At 46.3% G+C, this 20,285-nt stretch overlaps 2 protein-coding genes across 3 annotated transcripts in view; both read right to left on the bottom strand.

Annotated features, from left to right (window-relative positions):
* cdh4 (cadherin 4, type 1, R-cadherin (retinal)) overlaps positions 1-20,285 on the bottom strand; it is a 239,700-nt gene that overhangs the window by 23,713 nt on the left and 195,702 nt on the right. For both annotated transcript variants that reach the window (XM_030421043.1, XM_030421042.1), the window contains exon 9: positions 3,904-4,041. In XM_030421043.1, the coding sequence (XP_030276903.1) occupies positions 3,904-4,041 (138 nt within the window). The remainder of the gene's footprint in view (positions 1-3,903; positions 4,042-20,285) is intronic.
* LOC115583846 (uncharacterized) lies at positions 13,831-18,323 on the bottom strand. The gene is made up of 2 exons (XM_030421044.1): positions 16,595-18,323; positions 13,831-14,757 (listed from the first exon to the last, which is right to left on the bottom strand). The coding sequence occupies exons 1-2, from the start codon at positions 18,214-18,216 to the stop codon at positions 14,742-14,744; spliced, it is 1,638 nt and encodes a 545-aa protein (XP_030276904.1). The 5' UTR covers positions 18,217-18,323; the 3' UTR covers positions 13,831-14,741.

Consider the following 20,285-nt stretch of genomic DNA (forward strand, 5'->3'; position numbering starts at 1 on the left):
ACAGAGGACGTGCAACCAACACCATCAACCAAAACAGGAAGAGGCATTGTTCTCCCTGGTTATCCCCGGGCGACGGTGGAACAGCTGGAATAACTTGGGAAACTCTACTCTGCAAAAGAAAAAGCGCCCCACTATTGGAGGAGAAGAAGGTGAAGAAGGAGAGTGATAGAACCTGAGGTAAAACAAGAGCGAACGGACGGGGGTGCACTCCGTGTCGTGTCAAAGTCTGATCCCCTGTTGATATGTGTTTCCTCTTATCACAGAGACTTCAGACGGTTCAAAACCGGCATTCTTTCTACTGGATCAGTAAGGAACACAACCTGTCAACTTCTCCATACAAGCAGGTGTTGTACTCTGCCTTTTCATAGCACTGAGCTCTGACAGGCGGTCGTCTACTTAACCTTTGAAAAGCTAAACTTGAAAATGAATTTTATAGCTTCACTGGTCAAAGCATAAGCATCGTCGATATCACATTATGACAGGGTCTTTTTTGACATGTCAATACATCACACATGTACGAAGGCCAGCACCGAACAAAACCCAGCTGACATGGGGTAACTTACACCTGACTGCTTCTGATTATTGATTTCATGTAGCCTTTGAATGTTTGGGCAGCAGTCCAGCCGGGAGAAACGAGCACAGTGCCGCAGGGACTCCCAAATCATTTCAGAAAAACAAATGGGAAATCAGGAGGGGGGAATCTTTCCCTGACAACTGACTCGAATTTACAACTCAGGGAGACTAAATGAGCTCTTCATGGATTCTGGAAACAACACCAAGTGGTAATGACGACATTACAACGGGAATAAATGTCCCAAAGCAGACTCGAGCTTTTATCAGACTGATATCAGTCCACTTAAAACAGCTGTTATGGCGTAATCAAGATGTAGCTACCGGCAACAGGCGTCTACTCTCACTCTCATTTCTCATGTGATACGCACATATCTAAGCTGCTTTTTCCAGCAGCTCTGCTTAAACACACATGGAAGTTGAGGACTGGGTAGCAGAGGGAAGTGAAGTAATGAATGGCACTCTTTCAGGTATTTAGAAGCTACAGGGTGCAGCTCTACAGGTGAATCACAAATAGCACTCAGCACTCATTCAGATCCATCTGAATGCCGGTGCGTCTGGGAGTTCAAGCTTTCAGCCGCACAAGTCTTCCGAGCAGCCCTCCCGCTCCTCATCATGAATGAGAAACCACTGGGTGCACTTTAGCAGGGCTGTGATGCACTTGATTAGATAGTTTGATGAGATGGATCGTGGCAAGTACCACTGTCTTTCTGTTTCCACGTAATGATGAACATAGCATTAACATAGCGCGTTCAGGAGGCCCATGCGGCGACATGAATAAAACATTTGGCTTTTTTTCCTTTTAAATTAGATGCTATATATCAGCTTGGTTTACGCCCCCACAAGCAATTTCACTTAATTAGCGCGCTTATGTTTTCTCTATGCCTCCCGTAGAGAGCAATGAATTCTTCTCGCGTCTGTCATGCACAAATAATTACTGAACTGCTCCAAGTCTAGTTGCTTGTGTGGGAAGCAAAACAAAACGTGGAGAGTGACAAAGCAGTTGAAATGGCATCTGGTAAAGAACAATTTATTTGCCGCCGATGTTTCATTAAGAGTGTGTGGCGGCTTGAGTGAAGGATGTACAACAGAAACATATTTTTTAATTGATTTTCACTCATTACCATCTTTGGGTTACACTCCAAAATATGAGCAACTGCTCCTTTACAAGCTCCGACGAATGTACAGTCAATTAGTCAGGAGGGCCGCGGGGACAGTAATCAAACGTTCATCACAGCATGTGTGTGTGTTGTGTGTGAGCATACATGTACAGTATGTGCCACCAAGTGTCTACTGTCAACTGTCTACTGTAAATGTCAAGGACAGTGTGCGTGTGTTTGTGTGCCCGCTGAAGCGCACCATGTCCATTTTCCTGACCAGAGGGGGGACTCTGGTCCAGAGCTCCTCCCTCGTGAAGAGCGCTGACAGATACAGCTCCACAGACATGGGACAGAGGCGTTCTGAGCGGCGCAGCAGCCTTGTTCGGTGAGCTCTACCCCTGACAGCTGGGGAGCTCTTATCAGAGCATGCGGCTGGAACTGTACTGGCACGCAGGCTGCCGACGGCCCCGCCGAGGAGACGGAGGATCACAGTGTGTGACGCTGACACACTGCTCGCTCTGGCTCTGAGCTCGGCTGCAGACAGCATCTGTCTCTCTCTGGGATCTCGGAAAACTCAAGCGCTCACATAAAGAGCGGCAACAATCCTGTAGGTCTGTCAAGCTGCGGTCAGCGCTTGATTCTGTTCTATCAGCGGGCCGAAAGTAGAGAATGCAAGCTGTGCACGTGGGGGAAAAGATGCAGAGACCCAAAGGCAGGCACGCACGCACGCACACGAGCTCTGCATCATCAAGAACCCTCACTTTCGAAAACAAACAACTCCCTCTCACACCGCCATAGTTAAGTGGGCCAGCTGTAGCGTGGCTTCCTGTCAGACCAATGTGGAGGTATCAGGGACCGGGGCCAGATGCCTGCAGACAAACTCCGGCCACCAGAGGCCCCGCTGGCACGGAACACACCGAGAGGGAAAGGAGGGAGGAGCACACCTCCCATCACCTAAACTAGGCTCCATCTCACTTTCACTCGCAGTTCTTTTTCTGTCTCTCCATACGCAGTGTTTCTTTATCTGCCACTGTGTTGTTCCCAGCTCATATTTATATCAGTCCTGATCCTTTCTCTTTGTCAGCCGCTGTTTACGCTGTCCCTTCATCTCAGCGCTCCAGGAAAAACATATTTCAGTCGAGCTATTGTTTCATGATTGCTGTCTGTCACCGTCTGGATAAAATATTTTCTAATAATATCTGAGAGCCGTCTTTCCTTAAATAAGCAATTGTTTAGGTGACAGATAAAGAAAGGGAATCAATATCCTCCCCCAAATATTAAAAAAAGAAACAACATATTTACAGCAAACCGCAGAGTGGTGAATACAGACGCTCTCACATGTTTAAGAAAGAGCTACTTAAAGCCCCCCTGCAGTCAGTTTCTCTTCCTGTCAAACGATCCCCGCTCTCTCTCTCAAACAGAGAATGGGGCCGCGGTTGATAGTCATGCGTACTTTTTTACCATGGCGACCAGACTGCCGCTCAGGCAAGATCAACATCATTAGCATGGATTAGCGAAAGCATCGATATTCCCGTGGACAAATAGCAGCATCGACAGAAGCAGGGATAGTGATAGCTGTCACTCAAACAGAGGTTCTTCCCGTGTATCGAGGGGCTGCAGAGTTCATTCCTGGTCACACTGTAACCTGTACTGTACATCTACTGCCGCCAGAGCAATCTCTCCTGCACGGCGCTTTTATAAGCCCCATCGGAGGATGACGAGTGACTCCCCGATTCTATGATAGTCACGCGTAATTATTCCGTGTTAGGAAAAAGCAAAAACATTTTGTGACTGTCAGCACTTTAAAACTTAAAGAAAAAATATTTGCTGAACAGTGTGGCTCATCAACATCGCCAGGAGAGGACTCCGAAATATTTAAAAGTACCAAAATACACTGGAGGGGGGCTTTAAATGGTTGAGAGCCACTGAGTTCAGATTAGACTGCAGATTTTACTGAGACTAATAAAGTCTTAATACATTTAAAGGACTGTTATAATCTGCACATGGCCAGAGAGCAACTGTAATACCTGTTCTGCCCACAGAAACTAAGTTCTTGATGTTCATTTTTGATTTTCTGTACAATAAATCTGACAAAAGAAGAATGAAAAAAAAAAACCTAACTTGCTTTGTAGTGCAGCAAGTACTATTATTGGTATTGGCACCAAAAATCCAGTATCTGTCAGGCTCTTTTACACAGATCCATAAATTATGTATGGGGGATTTTAGGACTCACCGTTCTGACTGTCAATTCTGGGGGATTGTCGTTGATGTCGGTGATGCTGATGAGGGCCGTGGCTGTGTTGGACAAGCCGAAGTTCAAGTTGCCCTCCATGTCAGTGGCCTGGACGATGATGGTGTACTGGGACACTTTCTGTAAACAAAATTTAAAAAATGCAGAAAATGAGAAAGCATAGCACAGGAATCAATCAACAGATACATATTTTGTCTTGTGACGTTGACAGAGCGAGTCAATGCGTGGATGCAACCCCCCCCAGTGAAGCATACATACATCTTCCCTCCTTCCACAGGAGACAGGACAACTGGAGTCTGTTAGAACACCTTATTTGCTCAATAACTGATTGTAAATCGCACACACACACACACACACGTGCGCGCACGCATGGATGAATAGACATACACAAAGTTGCAGGGAAGGAGCAATGTGTTGGTAAAAGGCCCATCCATTATTGCCTAAAAGTCCTGGCTTTCCGCTGTGGGAACAGACCTGGATCATCACTCATTTTAATGGTGTGCTGCAGATAATACCAGGAGGTTGACGGGCCTTGCCTGGTCCAGTTACAGTGAGGGGGAGCGCTGCAGCACACACTGCAATACCACAGCGCTGTGACAAGAAACGGCATCAGACGCCTCGCTCGGCTTTGTTTGGACACGGCCCTGAAACAGCAGAGATGCAGAGAGACGGCGCATTGTGACGCTGTCCATGGTGCTGAAAGTTCAGCGTGTCCCCAGACTCCCCACTGCAGAGAGAGAGAGAGAGAGAGGAGCCTATCTGCATTATGGTCTCTTTCTTCTCCTATTAAGCCATTTGGCTCCAACCTCCATTGTGCAACGGCAAAGTGAGAGAGTGAGAGAGAATGAACGTCAAGGACGGGCCAGTGCTGTGCGCACCGGGCTCGGCTGATTCGTGCAGCATCCACACTACGTTTCATGCACGCTCCAGTGTTTGTTTGTTGCCAGGCTAGTTTTCTGCCTTTTTCACCCAGGGGTCACGCTTTCTAACAGCTCGACGACCCGTGGCACTAAAGTCAGGGACTGCCTGGAGGAATGAGAACAAACCCAGGATGAGGTCTTGGAGGTGCAGATGGGGGAGTTACTTCTAACTTCTTCGGTGGCTGCTTCTTGGCTTCTTTCTTTCTTTGAGCCTTGGCTCTTTTTTTTTTTTTTTCTTTTTCCTTCTGCTCTGGTTTATTCTGTACTCTTTGTTAACTCACATTCTGTGCCTCTTTTGATCTCTTGCTATCTTTCTCATCACATCTCGGTTGCTCAGTGTTCTCCGCCTGTCTGTTCTCTATCTGTCTATCTCTCCGCCTGTCTCTGTGTATCTCTATATCTCCTTTCCTCCCTCCTCCCACTCTTTCTTCGGCTGTGAGGGATGCCGCCGATTGTTTGATCAGTCAAACCACCGAGGCCGGTTAAAACACCCAGCCGGAGTCATTTAGCATCTCTCCAAGTCATTATGAAGTGCGCCGACATGTTAATCTGCACCAAACCAACCCTATTAATGAAAACTCAATACTGGCTGCCCTTTATTAGACTCATAATGAAATATCAATACCATCTCCCCTCATAGAGCGCTTCAGTAAATAGAGACTCCGATGAACGTGTCTCTCTACAGACTCATTTAGATCCGGTCACATACATCAATCTAGAAATAGCAGCAGATGGCTGCAGGAAGCTAATAGGCTCAAGCTTTGATGGACGCCTCTTCCTTTGGTCAGGTGAAGAGGAATGAGTGGAGCTGAGCCAGCAGGTGGAGCTGTCACACAGTGGGAGGTGTGGCTGATGCGTCCTCTCCTGCAGGGTGGTATCACTCATCGGAGGGTAGTTGTGAGTTTATGGCCCTTCCAGTGCACACATACATATCCGCTAACGCTCCAGTGAGTGGGAACAGGTGGGACACTCAGACTCTTACACCAGGGAGACACATGCGCTGCGAACACGCACACAGACACACACACACACACACACACACACACACACACACACACACACAGACACACGCACACACACACACACAAACCGAGCCAAGCTGTCCAGAAGTGGCTGCCCGAACAAGCCAGTAAAGGGCCCTCTAATGAGTCCTATAGAAGTGCTGAACAGAAAATCTCTCTGTTAGATTAGAGTCCAGTGCTGGCAGGAAACACAGCTTCTTGTCTCATGACCAACAGCAACAGCCCAGAGTCCCCCCACAGGCCCTGAGCCTCACGGACTTAATCTGCAGGAGCTGAAAGCCATCAGAGGCCGCAGAAACACCTGTACACTGAGCCCCGCCAACAACACAACTCAATCCCTTTTTTCACTGAGACCAAATTAGGTAGTTTTACCATCCTGCAGACTGAGGAAAGAAATAGGGGGGGGGGGAATGGCTACAGGCTGTAAATGTTAGCGGCCAGCAAGACAGGTGGGAAAAAAAACAAAAAACTTTGTGGCTCCTGGTTTGTAAGCAAATGGACTCCAGCGAGACTTTGTTAGCAAGAACAAAGCAGGGGGAGTAATGGTCTGAACGTGTAGGGTGATGTAGAAACACTAAAATGGAGGAGTGGTTTTCTGGCAAAACACTTTGAGTGGTGAATTAATTATACGCGAGCTGAGTGTGCGTTTTTAGGACCACTCAAAGAGGATGAAAGTGGCCCGACGAGTGAGAGACCTGCTCTTACTTGTGTAGCTTGTGGATTGAGTTCTGGCCTGGCAGCCTCCTGCTGGCCACAGTCATTAGTTTGTCACTTGCAATCTGTCTCAAATGGCTCGCTAAGGCTGGAGAGACCGGCCTCCCTCCTTCCTTCCACTACGCTCTCTCTACCTTGGTGACCCTCGCCGTCAGCCACCCCGTGACAGTTTCTGTGCAGTTCAGCCGAGATCCCCCTTAATTAAATTTACTCAATTTGGTGCTATTCGACTCCGCTTCATTAGGTTTTTCGTTCACTTCGAATCAGCCCAGTTTATTTCGGTTCAGTTACACATCCATGCTGCCAAAGGAAAACTGAGGAATCTGTAGTTACAAGTGCCTACTTTCTGTTTTCACACAGTATCAAGGTAGACCCTGAATGAGCAGTGGAGTCTGTTTTGTCTCCATCCTCTCTCCTCTCCCGGGTTGGTCTGAGGACACAAACCGCTCAGCACTGGTTTGATGAGAAAACAAGCCTGTGATGAGCTCTTGCAAGCGGCGCACACTGTTTCCCCGAAAGCTTTTCTCTGAATCGCTTCATAGAGACAGTCAGTCAGAAATGTAGGAAAATCTGAGATAGAAACTTGATTAGATACGCCTCCACATGTACGCAAACGGCTCAGAGTCATACACAGGATAAATAGAGGCCGTGAGTCACGTATGAATAAAGCTGCTGGAGTAAAGCATGCAACGCGGCTGAGAGACAAGTTCGGTTTAGAGTCCAAGTGAGCATTACAATACAACAGACAGGACATGATTACGCAAATATGAGCATGATGAACATGCCGTTGTCAGGCTTACTGGCTCCAGCTTGTCACAAACAGATGAAAACTGTCATCGCAGATAAAAGGATAAAGCTCCTCGTTCTGGCGGCTGTGGTTCAGGGGTAGAGCCAGCATCTTGTTATCTGAAGGTCACTGGTTTGATTCCCCTGGTCTGCATGTCGAAGTGTTCTTGGGCAAGATACTGAACCCCAAACTGCTCCTGATGTGCTGCTCGGCACCTTGCATGAACGTATGTATGAATTATTGTAAGTCGCTTTGGACAAAAGCGTCTGCTAAAAGGGCCTCGATGTAAATGTTCAACAGAAGCAGATCATGTCGGGTGAGCCAAAAGAGGGGATGTGGTCATCAGAGTCTCGCCTGAACAGACCAAAATACCTGTTGTTCCAGGCTTTAAACAAGAAAAAAAGAACAATGAAACTGAATTAATCGGGCCCTGTGGAACTTCTGCGGCGTGCTGTGAACTGGTCATTAGTTTATTTTAGCAAGTGTTCGCTTCTGTTTCTCACTCTTAGGTTGAGCTGTGACGAGACACCAGAGAACGTGCATAAAGTCCCATCCTGTCATGAAAAATCTACATCAAAGCAGCATTAGGGTTAGGGTTGTTACCCCCCCCCCCGTTTCCCAATGTGATAAAACTGTCAGAAATAAATAATCAGAGAGACTGACAGTAGCTGCGCTTTGCCTACGCTTGGCCGTTGTGTTTTTTCTGTTTAGTAAGGAAGTAGGACTCAGAGTATGTCAATTCTCAGCATTTTGTGAATTTATTTTATGAAGGTATTATTCTTACAGCTGGACTATATCTGCCCGCCGAAGCTATGGGGGCTATCGGACTACTGCCTCTCGCTGGTGCAGAACGGCATCACGAGACAGGATGGCCCTGGGCTAGCTTGTTAGCATGCTAACATCAGTGGAGATCTCCTAAACACTGTTGTGTCTTCACACTCTGTTGCGCCCTTGGGGTATAATGTTTACCATGTTCACCATTGTAATTTCAAATGTTAGCATGCTAAAACTTGCAACTAGCACTAAACAGAAAGCACAGCTGAGGCTGATCGAATTTCATTAGTTTCACAGGTAGCTGGTCATGAATACAGTACATTAAAATTCAGAACTGACAGTTGTGCTGGATGCCAACTTAGAGGATCATTCAAGTGACTATAAATTATCCTCAGGGGGGCGTGAATTAATGAACGAACTGTCCACGCAGTAGATGTTCAGATATTCACTAAAGAGCAAAAGATTTCAAACGTCTCTGGTTCGGTGTTACCACCCCTGGAGTCATGGCGCCAAGAAGGCTTAAAAAGGGAATCACACCTTGCAAAACTCAGTGGATGAGCCAATTTTTCCAATATAAGAATTTATATTCAATAAGGATATTTGAAATACATCGCTGTCAATCGTCTTGCTACAAACGGATAAAACTGTATCGATACAGAAAGAGAGGGAGTATTAGAGATCCTGAATAAAGCTGCAAAAAACATTGCTATAGCTTTCAGATGACACTGGGTTAAAAGGCACAACACATGCCTTCAAAATATTTGCCTATAGGTACTCTGTACTTCCTCCTCTGAAACGTCCTCCCACAGTGACCTGATGAGGTTTTAACGTTTGTGGACATTACAGGTATTTAAAGAATAGGCTCGAGTCAAAAAGTCACTGAGGGATTATCCATGGAGAAAGCACAGTACTGTTGGCATTCATCTTCAAAATGTTGCTTTGTTAGAAAACATACAGCTACATACAACGAGCTGTTGAAAGTGAATACCTGACCTGAACCAAAATAGAAATACATTATCTACAAGAGAGGGCAGAAAAACACTATATGTTTTGTGAAACTAGCTGGGCGTAAGTGCAAACATTCAGGCTTTTCTAAATACAACACAAGGTCCAATTCAGTGTTTGCAAGGTTCACATAATAAGGTAGATATTGAGTGGGTATTGCCTTGATTGAATGTTGGCTACAAGCAGTCAACATCCACCTACATGCATCAGCTTTCTTCTTTCAGCAGCCCGCTTCACAATTCTCAGTTGGCTTTGTTGTCTGACTCCTGGTGCTTGACGCTGAAGTTAACATAACTCAGCGTTTCTCTGAGACAATAAAAGCTCCAGACCCGTTCGGGCTGCCTGCTCTCAGACTGTATCCCCAGGCTTTGCAGATCCTTGTGGAGCAATAGGCTGCGGGCGCTCATGTCCTCGAGGCGGTCCAGGAGATGTCCTAATCGGTGGCGAGACAGTCGAATGCGGAGCTGGCAGCGGCGTGGCGGACAGCCTGGCGTGGGGCCACGCTGCACCATGCTTCACCAAACTGTTCCAATCCAGGGCTCATGGGAGATTGAGACAGCCTGGGGTAATGAAAGACAACAGCGCTGCCTGCCAGTGGAACCGCAGCCATGGAGAGAGGGCACAAAGGGAGAACATCCATGCCAGCTGTGGCAGCATGACAGCTCCCACTCTGCTTGCTACCTGCTACACCAGAGTTGTGCTTCATTAGAGATGTACTCCTTCCACGGTAGACTAACAGATGAGTCTATTTCTAGTTCAGCATTCATGGAACACACACATTAATTTAAACCCGAATCTAAACCCTCACCTACTACGACCTTAAAGATCCCAAATTAAGATCCCACACTTTTATTTTGTGTATCCAACAGAAAATGTTCGTTCAAAAAAAATCTTCTCACACTGTCCACTGCTGCAGCACCCCTATTCAGCCTCTGCGTGAACACTCCAGTCTGCAGCCTGTAAACGGTCAACGTTGTTTCTCAAACAGGGGATGGAGGTGTGGCTAATAATCGTCCATAATTATTACCAATCACGACCAGACCGCCGTTGCAGCTACATCAACATCACTAGCATAGATTAATTACCAGCATTAGCATAGTTAAGCAACAGCATGAGTATTAGCAGGGCTATTAGCTGTCACTCAAACAGAAGGTCTCCTCATTAATGCATCATTCCCTCTGCTCCAGCCGACAACACCTGTTTGCTCCGAAGACCGCCGCTCTCTCTCCTTCTCTTGCTCAAACACTCACACACTACGCACTGTTGGATTTTTTTTAAAGGGGCCACGCTGCTCTTACATTTTGCAACGTTGAGCCCAAAATGAACTTATTTGTAAAAACATAGTGAGCAAACAGTGTGGCTCATCAGCATCGTCAGGAAAAGTATAAATACCCAAGCACACAGGAGTGGGACTTCCCAAAAGTCCAGTCAACTGTGATTGGTCGGCTCTCCCAGGCCTGAGCAGGTACTGATATTCGCGTTTCTGTTTGCCTTTGCTGGCGTTGGTGCAACCGTGGCCGTGTTGGGGGTGCAGCTGAGCGTGGTAGCTGTATAGTCGTGACATTTAAAAGCACAATTACTGACTACAGGCTGAATTTCTCCGTGTTGACGCTTCCACAGTATTCATTCAGCATACCACCTTCTCCTTCTTATTAATAAAAAAGAAAGGAATTAACTTTAATTCTCTAATCAATCCTGTAGTCCATCATCAAGACAAAACACAAACCCACACCATCATACTAATAGCCGTGTTATACTCAAAATGGAGGATGTATGATGTCAAACGTACATGTGTACAGCCAAGCCCAGTTTGTCAGCCTGTGGGTGGGAGCATGCGGAAACGTGTGAGGTCACGGTAGGATAGGGGGCTGCGGGAAGGGAGCGAGGCAGAATAATTGGTATTCAGCGGTGTCAGAGGTAAATGATACGCGGCTAACCTCCATGTACCCCCTGGTCTCCTCAACACGAGAGAACCTGCTTCACCCCTTAATTAGCACATGAATATTGTAATTAGACACCGGCATAGTCGATGAGGATTAGCTAAAGTGTGGGAGAAAGAGACGGGAGAGGAAACGGAGAATATAAAGTATGCATCGCAAAGGTGTTCATAGGGTATTCAGTGTCGATACAGTGGGTATGCATATTCAGGTTTTTGCACAGCAGCGTTTGTATACCCTGCTCCAGTTGCGTGGATCCGGTTTGACACTTTGGATCTTCTTCATCGTATCTGCTGCTACTCCTCAGTCTGTGTGAGCTTTGCTGCTTCCGAACAACAAACACAAGCGCATGGGAGTGTGCACACGAACACGTGCCCATGTGTCTGAGGCTGTTTGTGTGTTTGTGTTGATGACCTTGACAGCAGGTGGGTGAACTCCCAGGTGTGTCCCAGTTTTAGTAGGAGGATCAGAGGCAGGTGGGACTGAGCCTGGCTTGATGTGTCCAGATTAATGAGCTTTCCCTCACTCACATGAGCTGCTATCGCAGCCGCCTGGGCCAAGCTGGAAACAGGGACACAGAGCTGGCTCGCATTCACTAGACTCATTTATATTGTCCCGCAAATGTAACACGCTATCATGCCCTGCCAGGGCCGCACACAATTTGGATGAGGGACGAGCATTGATTTATTATATTCTTCTGCTATCGAAACCTGGGATTGTTCTTGAGATTTTAACCGTAATTATTCTCTAAATATGCTCGCTTTACCATTAAAATCCGGTTTTAATTTCCCAAGTGCTGCCTGGCCGCTGGTCCCTCTCTGCACTAGCGGGACTTCTCAGAATATAAACATTATGAGAAACACTCAAACATGCTTTAATGCTGGTTGTAAAATCAGCCAACTAAGTTACGAGGATGCGATTATCCTCATAATGGCGGCATATGAATTTGAATGTTTCCTGGTTTTGCCAGTTTTTTTTTTTATCTTGCATCGCAGAGAGATAAAGGAACGTTTGTGTGTGTGTGTGTGAGAGTGTGTGAGAGAGAGAAAGAAACAAAGGCTGCAATATGACCAAACAAACAAACACCATTGCCCGCAGTCACGTGACACCGCTTAGGGTAAACAATAGTCGACCCCGCGTGACCTCTCTCATTAGTAGAATAAGATGGAAGATGGAGCAGGGAAAATGTGTGTTGTGGTGCCGGTGTGTGGGTTGGCAAACAACCACAGCAAGAAACGGACGAATGCACGCACGTGCTCGTCAGCGGAGAGGTGCTGGATTGGCCATTATATCTGCCCTGCAGGACACACACATACATTAGACATCAGCAATTTGTTTCTATTCATACACACCTAGAAAAGAAGTAAATGACTGGAATGAATGAACTGATTTGGCTCTTTCTTGTGAAATTAATTGCATTTTTTTGAGGGTTTGGTTACAGTACATCTAGGGATGAAATTGTGATTTAGGGCGCAGCGAGCCCTGGAATTTGCAGGATATGTATTTTTGTGCTGTTGTTTTATTCGGACCGTAGTTCGGGAAAACTGTACAATATATACGGCGTGTACTTTGCTGGATCAAGCTGATGGTGAAAGGATGTTAAATAAACAGATTTATGTAATTCTGTTAGATTCTGGCTGCGAGCAACAAGAATTTCAGTTCATTATCTTGGCAAAGACTTACTGTAATTTGGGATCTGTAATTAACTCAATATGATAGTTTTGGTTCAAATGACAGACAGGCCCGATGAAAGACAAAAACCAACATTAAACGCAGATTTGGAAAGCATGTATTACAGTAACAAGCTGGTATTGCAGCTAAACTGCTGTGCCCATGGAGACACTACCTGCTGTGAAGCACTACAGCTGTGTTTCATGTGTGTGTGCATGATGTGGGGGTGTGTGTGTGTGTGTGTGTGTGTGTGTGGGGGGGGGGGGGGGGGGGTTTCTTCAGAAGATGGGCTATGTGAAAAAATGAATGACTGAATGGAAAGGCTGCTTTGTTTTCAAGTTCCTCTGTGAGTGGGTGAGGCAGGGGGAGCAGAGGAGTGGCTGCGTTGTTAAAGCAATAGTTTGACATTTTAGGAAATATGCTTATTCGGCCCCCTGCTGAGAGTTTGGCTTAATCCCATTTTAAATCTGAACTCAACCCCTATGTTCTCTTGCGTTACTGTAGTAATCCTGGTATTATCAAAATGCCATTTCCTGTATATCTGATGGACAAAGAAAAGCATGGACGCTCAAACTTCACTCTTTCAATCAAGTAATCAAATAAAGAAGAGCACTGTGTCATTACCTGGCCACTAACAATGCTGTATAAGCATGCAGCAACTTCACTTCTGGTCTAAACATTTCAGGTGCCATATGCCATCAAACGGGGCGAATGCAACACAGAAATACCTCAACATTTGTGATTGTTGTGCAAGACTCAGCAATAACGATGTAACGTGAGCTAGCTGGCTAGTTAGCTGCTGAGACATCAGCGAGCTAATAGCCGTTGTTTTCTTCTACTCTAAAGAAAAGGAAATAATAAACTGAAATGGCACAGAGTTCTCATATCCCTCTGTTAAATCTCACCCTACCCTTCTATCCGAACAAGAATCTGGACACCCTACTCCCTGGGCAGGATATTGTCCAAAATAGAGGGGTAGGGGCAAGAGGTGTATTGGGATTGGGCCTTAGATGTGAAGACTGATACCAGTCTTATTTCTGTCCATTCAGTATTAACTATTAAGTTATTGTCACGGCCGGCTCAAAACCATGACAAATAATAGGAGACAACACTAGAAGTTAAAGCAAGTAAATCATAATTTATTGAAACTAACTCAAAAAACCCATTTATCAATGTGAAAACAAAACAATACAGAGCATGGAGAGCAGAGAGCAGGATTTCTCCCTTGTCCTCCCTCTCTCTCGCAGAGCCTAGTGCGGTGTGTTCTTATAGTACTGGGAACACCGGGCCCAGGTGTTCCCAGCACCTAACGACGCCCGAACCCCTCCTGCTGGGCATCTGCAACATAAAGAATATCAACAAACAGCCCAACAGCACCAGAGGCATGGCCGTCACACCCCCCCTCTTAAAAACGGGGTGCCTTTTGGAACCACGACAATCCACTCAAATAAATAAATACAAGAATACAACCTGCACACAGCACTCCTCATCAACCTCAGCATCAGGATCCTGTTAGTACGCTGCATAAGGGATGAGAAGTTAACACAACACAGGCTGCTTTACATCACAGGGGCACGTGACAGCGCGTCCGCCACCAGATTCTCCGACCCCTTAATGTGATGTATGTCCAAACAATATGACTGCAACATAAGAGACCATCTGATTAACCTCTGATTTGGACACTTCAGAGAGTTCAAAAAAATCAATGGATTATGGTCAGTAAAGACAACAACTGGCATTCCTGAGCCAACATACACTCCAAAGTGACTCAAGGCCCAGACTAAAGCCAACGTCTCCTTTTCGATGACCGAGTAGTTCAATTGGTGCTTGTTAAATTTCTTAGAAAAGAAACTTACAGGCCTATCCATCCCCTGGCCATCAGACTGCATAAGTACTGCACCTGCCCCAACATGACTGGCATCCACCTGCAGCTTGAATGGCTTGTCAACTCTGGGGGCGGCTAGCACCGGAGCACTACACAGAAGGGCCTTTACGTTCTGGAAAGCCTGCTGACAGATAGGAGACCACACATATTTGACACTGGTCTTTAACAAATCAGTGAGGGGGGCAACCACAGAAGAAAAATTCTTACAAAACCTGCGGTAATACCCTACCATTCCTAAGAACCGCATTAGCTCCTTTTTTGTTGTTGGTGTGGGAAATTGCTCCACAGCCAACACCTTTGCCTGCACTGGTCTAACCTGGCCCTGTCCCACAACATGGCCGAGGTATGTTACGGTTGCATGAGCAAATTCGCATTTTGCTAGATTAACTGTCAGGCGGGCCGCAGCCAAACGTTCAAATAACTGGCGAATGTGCAGGACATGACTGCTCCAGCTGTCACTGTAAACAACCACATCGTCTAGATAGACCGCACAGTTGTCCAAATCACCAACCACCATGTTCATTAAACGCTGGAACGTAGCTGGAGCATTCCGAAGGCCAAAAGGCATCACCTTATACGAATACAGGCCAGATGCAGTGACAAAAGCAGAAATTTCCTGCGCTCTTTTAGACAACGGCACCTGCCAATAGCCTTTCAGAAGGTCGAATCTACTCACAAACTTTGCAGACCCAACCTCATCGATGCAATCATCCATCCTTGGAAGTGGAAACGCGTCCGGCTTGGTGACATTGTTGACCTTCCGAAAATCAGAGCAAAACCTGAGGGTGTTATCAGACTTTGGAACAAGCAGACATGGGGAAGCCCAGCTAGAAGATGATGGTTCAGCAATATTGTTTTCAAGCATGTACTTAATCTCTGCATCTAAATACTTGCGTTTATCCGCAGATACACGATAAAAACGCTGCTTGATTGGTTTTGCCTCCCCCACCTCTATGTCATGCTCTAAAAGATGAGTCTGCGAAGGTGTATCACCAAACAAACTTGGAAACCTGCCAATTAGTTCAGTCAACTCTACACGCTTTGACTCATGCAAATGGCCTAACAAATTGTCCAAGTTGCTAAGCGTCTCAGTGTTCCTTAGTCGACCACACAATAACCCCTGACCAAAACTCTGAGTCTCTTCCATCTCTGTCCCTGCCACGGACGGAGACGAGGAGTACACCATTGTGTTTGCAAAAGCTGCTGACTGAACATGCTCACAACTACTCACATTTACCAATCCTGGCTCAATGACACGCGAGTAGTAGGGCTTCAGCAAATTAACATGACAAAGCTGTGACTTCTTCCTGCGCTTTGGAGTAGAGATCAGATAGTTCTCCTCTGAGATCTGCTTCAGCACTGTGTGAGGACCTGTGAACCTGGCCTGAAATGGTGAACCAACAATCGGCAGAAGTGCCAGCACTTGATCGCCAGGACTGAATTGGCGCCGCTCAGCCCGTTGATCATAAATATGCTTCATCTTCCCTTGAGCTTTAGCCAGTTTCTCTCTTGCCAGTTCCCATGAAACATACAACCTATGCCTAAACCCGTTCACATAGTTAATCATGTTTTGTGGAGGATCACTATTCTTGAAATTGTCTCGCAACACTGCCAAAGGACCACGAACAGAGTGTGCAAACACCAAGTCATTGGGACTAAACCCGGTACTCTCCTGGGTTACCTCCCTGGCTGCCAACATCAACCACGGCAAGCCTTCCTCCCAATCCTTGCCCAACTCAGTGCAAAAGGCACGCAGCAGTGACTTCAGCGTCTGATGGAAACGCTCCAGCGCCCCCTGGCTTTGTGCGTGATACGCTGATGACTGAGAGTGCTGCACTCGAAGTTGTTTTAACACTTGAGCAAACAGATGGGAAGAAAAGTTTGACCCTTGATCACTTTGGACAACCCTGGGGATGCCAAAGATGGAAATAAATTGCGAAAGTGCTTTAACCACCGACCTGGTCGTGATTGATCGTAGGGGATATGCAGCTGGATATCTGGTGGCTTGACACATGACAGTAAGCAGATATTTAGCTCCAGACCTAGAAGGAGGCAGAGGACCAACACAGTCAATAATAATGTGCTCAAAAGGCTCACCAATGGCAGGTATTGGGTGCAGTGGGGCAGGCTTGATAACCTGGTTTGGTTTGCCAGTTATTTGACATGTGTGGCAAGATTTGATGTACTCCGACACATCTTTCTTTAGCCGAGGCCAAAAGAAGTACCGTAAAATGCGGTCATATGTCTTCCTGACTCCCTGGTGCCCTGATTGGTCATGGGATACCTGCAGAACTAATTTACGGAACTTGGCTGGCACCACAACCTGAAAAAGTGGGTGTCCCACACCAACCTCATTACAAGGCACCCATTTCCTCACCAGCACACCCTTTTCCAGGAAATAGCCATGTGCTCTGTCCTTCACGTCTGCCACAGTGCCTGCGACCTCCCACCGCTCCCTAATGGAAGGATCTGACTGCTGCTCTGCCACCAACTCTGCACGCGAAACAGACAATGGAAAGTCAGACAAGTTCATACATGGTGCCTCCATCACACTTACTTTGTCAGAATCACCACCAGCACGAGCACCAGCACGTGTCACTACACATGCTGGAAATACGTCTGGAAACGTGCGCTCACATTCATCTGGACCATCACTAGTAGATACTGGATTAACCACCGGAAGTGGAGGAACATTAGGCCACACACGTCCACCAGCCAGCCCATTCCCAAGAATGATATGGACTCCCTTCACTGGCAAAGCCGGGCGCACCCCAATGGTCACCTCCCCCTGCACTAAGTCTGAAAAAAGATTGAGTCTGTGAAGTGGAGCAGACAAAACAACCAATCCCATTCCCAGAACTAACACTGAATCTCCAGTATCAGTCTCCCCTGAAAAAGGGAGAACAGACGCCAGGATGAATGAATCCAATGCACCAGTGTCTCTTAGAATTGTAACAGGGACCTTCTCACTGGATCCAGACAGGGAAACATATCCGCTTGATACAAAAGGCAAATAAGCGACATCAACAGGAACCTCCTTATGTACGTCAGGCATGTCTGAAACACACATCGCTGAAGCAGCAAATGCAGCGGGCTTCACACTCATTTGCTTGTTTCTTTTCTGTAGAGCATAGCAGTCTGCTTTCACATGCCCTTTTTTATGACAGAAGTGACATACCTTTTCCATGTCATTCCAACCAGACATCCTTGCCCCTACCTCAGGCTTGGCTGCTCCTGCAGAAAACAAAACCTGACCAGTAGCACTATCCCTAAAGCCACCAGCACCACGCGCACTTCCCCAACCACTGTTGTGTGTCAAATCATATTGATCTGCTAATGCAGCTGCCTCACCAACTGTTTTCACCTGTTGTTCTGTTACATATGTGGCAATTCGGTTAGGAACAGCATTTTTGAATTGTTCCAAAAGCAAAAGATCACACAAATCTTCAAATGTTTTAACTCCAGAGGCCGTTTTCCAGCGATTAAAAGCATTCACTATATCACGTGAAAACTCCAGGTAGGACTGTTTATCCTCCTTTTTACCCTTCCTAAATCGCTGGCGATAAGCCTCAGGAACCATCTCATAGGCTTTAAGAACAGCAGCTTTTACTGAATCATAGCACAAACTGTTAGTCACAGACAAAGCCGAGTATGCCTCCTGTGCCTTCCCAGTCAACACACACTGCAACATGGTTGTGCGATTAACATCAGGCCAGCCCCTAGCATCAGCCACTCTTTCAAACAAAGAAAAAAATGTCTCAGGATCCCTTTCATTGAACTTTGGAACAAGACGCAGGTTACCAACCAGATCAAAATGTGGATAAGAGGAGCGAACACCTGAAGAAACATCTTCAGCTAGCCCTTGACCAGCTTCCATGTTCAACTTACCCTCTCTGAACAAACTTAACTTCTCATGTTCCAACTTGATCCTGGCTTGCTCTGTGGCAGCATCACACCTCAATTTCTCCAAAGCCAATTCTTGGTCAACCTCAGACCTCCTTTTCTCTGACTTCTCAACTTCCACTTTATGCTTTAACCTCTCATGCTCCATTTGTAACAGCAGCAGCTCCTTCTGCTGTTCAAAGGACAAAGCAGTACTCTGAGCCATCTCTGAAGACGAACCAGCAGTCTCAGCAACATCTCCTATTTTATCAGGCAAAATCTCCATTTCATACAAGTTAGCCTTTAAAATTGACTTAACTGTATCCTTGAGTCTTTTGTCACTGATTTCAACCTTGTAATGGTCTGCAATTTTTAATAATTGCTCTTTTGTGCAGCCATCCAAAAAACCCTCTGATGGAGTCTCAAAAAAACCTTCAACTAGAGCCATTTTAGCCCCAAAGGAGAACAAGCAACACACTGGTTGTAACAAAAAGCAAACAGGAGTGTCCCCTCTATCTGCCTAACCAAAACTAAAGTAACTCATCCCTAGTCTTCATGTGGTTAATTGCAGCGGGTATTTATGCACTTAAGACCACTGACCAGAAGAAGCGACCAGAATCTGGCAACCCCCCCACAGCCATGGACATGCTCCCGAGACAAAGTCTCTAACCGCGTTCACCCCAACACTACAAAAAAAACAACAAATTCAGCAAAGCTCAAAGGAACAATGCTGCTATGCCTACCAGGGGAAATCAGCTTTAGCTCCAACAAAATTACACACCAGCATGTCAGTACTCACCCTCCTTTGGACAAACGGGTCTCCAAATCCAACTCACATCATGCTCTTCTGCATGTTCAAAGAGACAAAGGCCAATCACTCACCCAGGTGTTAACTCTCAAGCCCTGCAACACTGCCTGAGAAACCCCAGCAATCAAGTGCACCTGAAGGCCTTCAACACAAAAGAGAACAGGTGATTAAATGTTCACAAAGAAAACACCTAACCAAAACTTCGACGAGCCCCCAATTTGTCACGGCCGGCTCAAAACCATGACAAATAATAGGAGACAACACTAGAAGTTAAAGCAAGTAAATCATAATTTATTGAAACTAACTCAAAAAACCCATTTATCAATGTGAAAACAAAACAATACAGAGCATGGAGAGCAGAGAGCAGGATTTCTCCCTTGTCCTCCCTCTCTCTCGCAGAGCCTAGTGCGGTGTGTTCTTATAGTACTGGGAACACCGGGCCCAGGTGTTCCCAGCACCTAACGACGCCCGAACCCCTCCTGCTGGGCATCTGCAACATAAAGAATATCAACAAACAGCCCAACAGCACCAGAGGCATGGCCGTCACATTATCTTATCTCAGCATAAAGACGAGGGGACACAGCTACTGTAGCCTTGCTATGCCCAAAGGTAAAATGTCTTCTCGCAGCCTCTTTGTTGCATTGGCTACCCCTTTCTCCCGCCCATCATTTCTTGTTTGCCTCTACATTGTTACCTGTCCAATAAGACCAAACGTCCTCTTTCAGCAAAAGATAGTTACAAGCTCTACTTTGGCTAGCTCTGGCCTTCTTTAAGCCCTGGATGCATCAACCAAAATGCTAGGGACCAAGAAAATAACGACGTACAGTTGCAGCTTGGGATTAACAAAAGTCGACCCTGGGTGACCTCCCTCAGTAGTGTAACAAGATGTAGGATGGAGCATGTTGTGTTTTTATAATAACGTATGAAGTCAATTTCAGCACAGCTTTATCTTATGGCTG

Source organism: Sparus aurata, chromosome 6 (assembly GCF_900880675.1).
Source record: "Sparus aurata chromosome 6, fSpaAur1.1, whole genome shotgun sequence".
NCBI classification, from domain to species: Eukaryota; Metazoa; Chordata; class Actinopteri; order Spariformes; family Sparidae; genus Sparus; species Sparus aurata.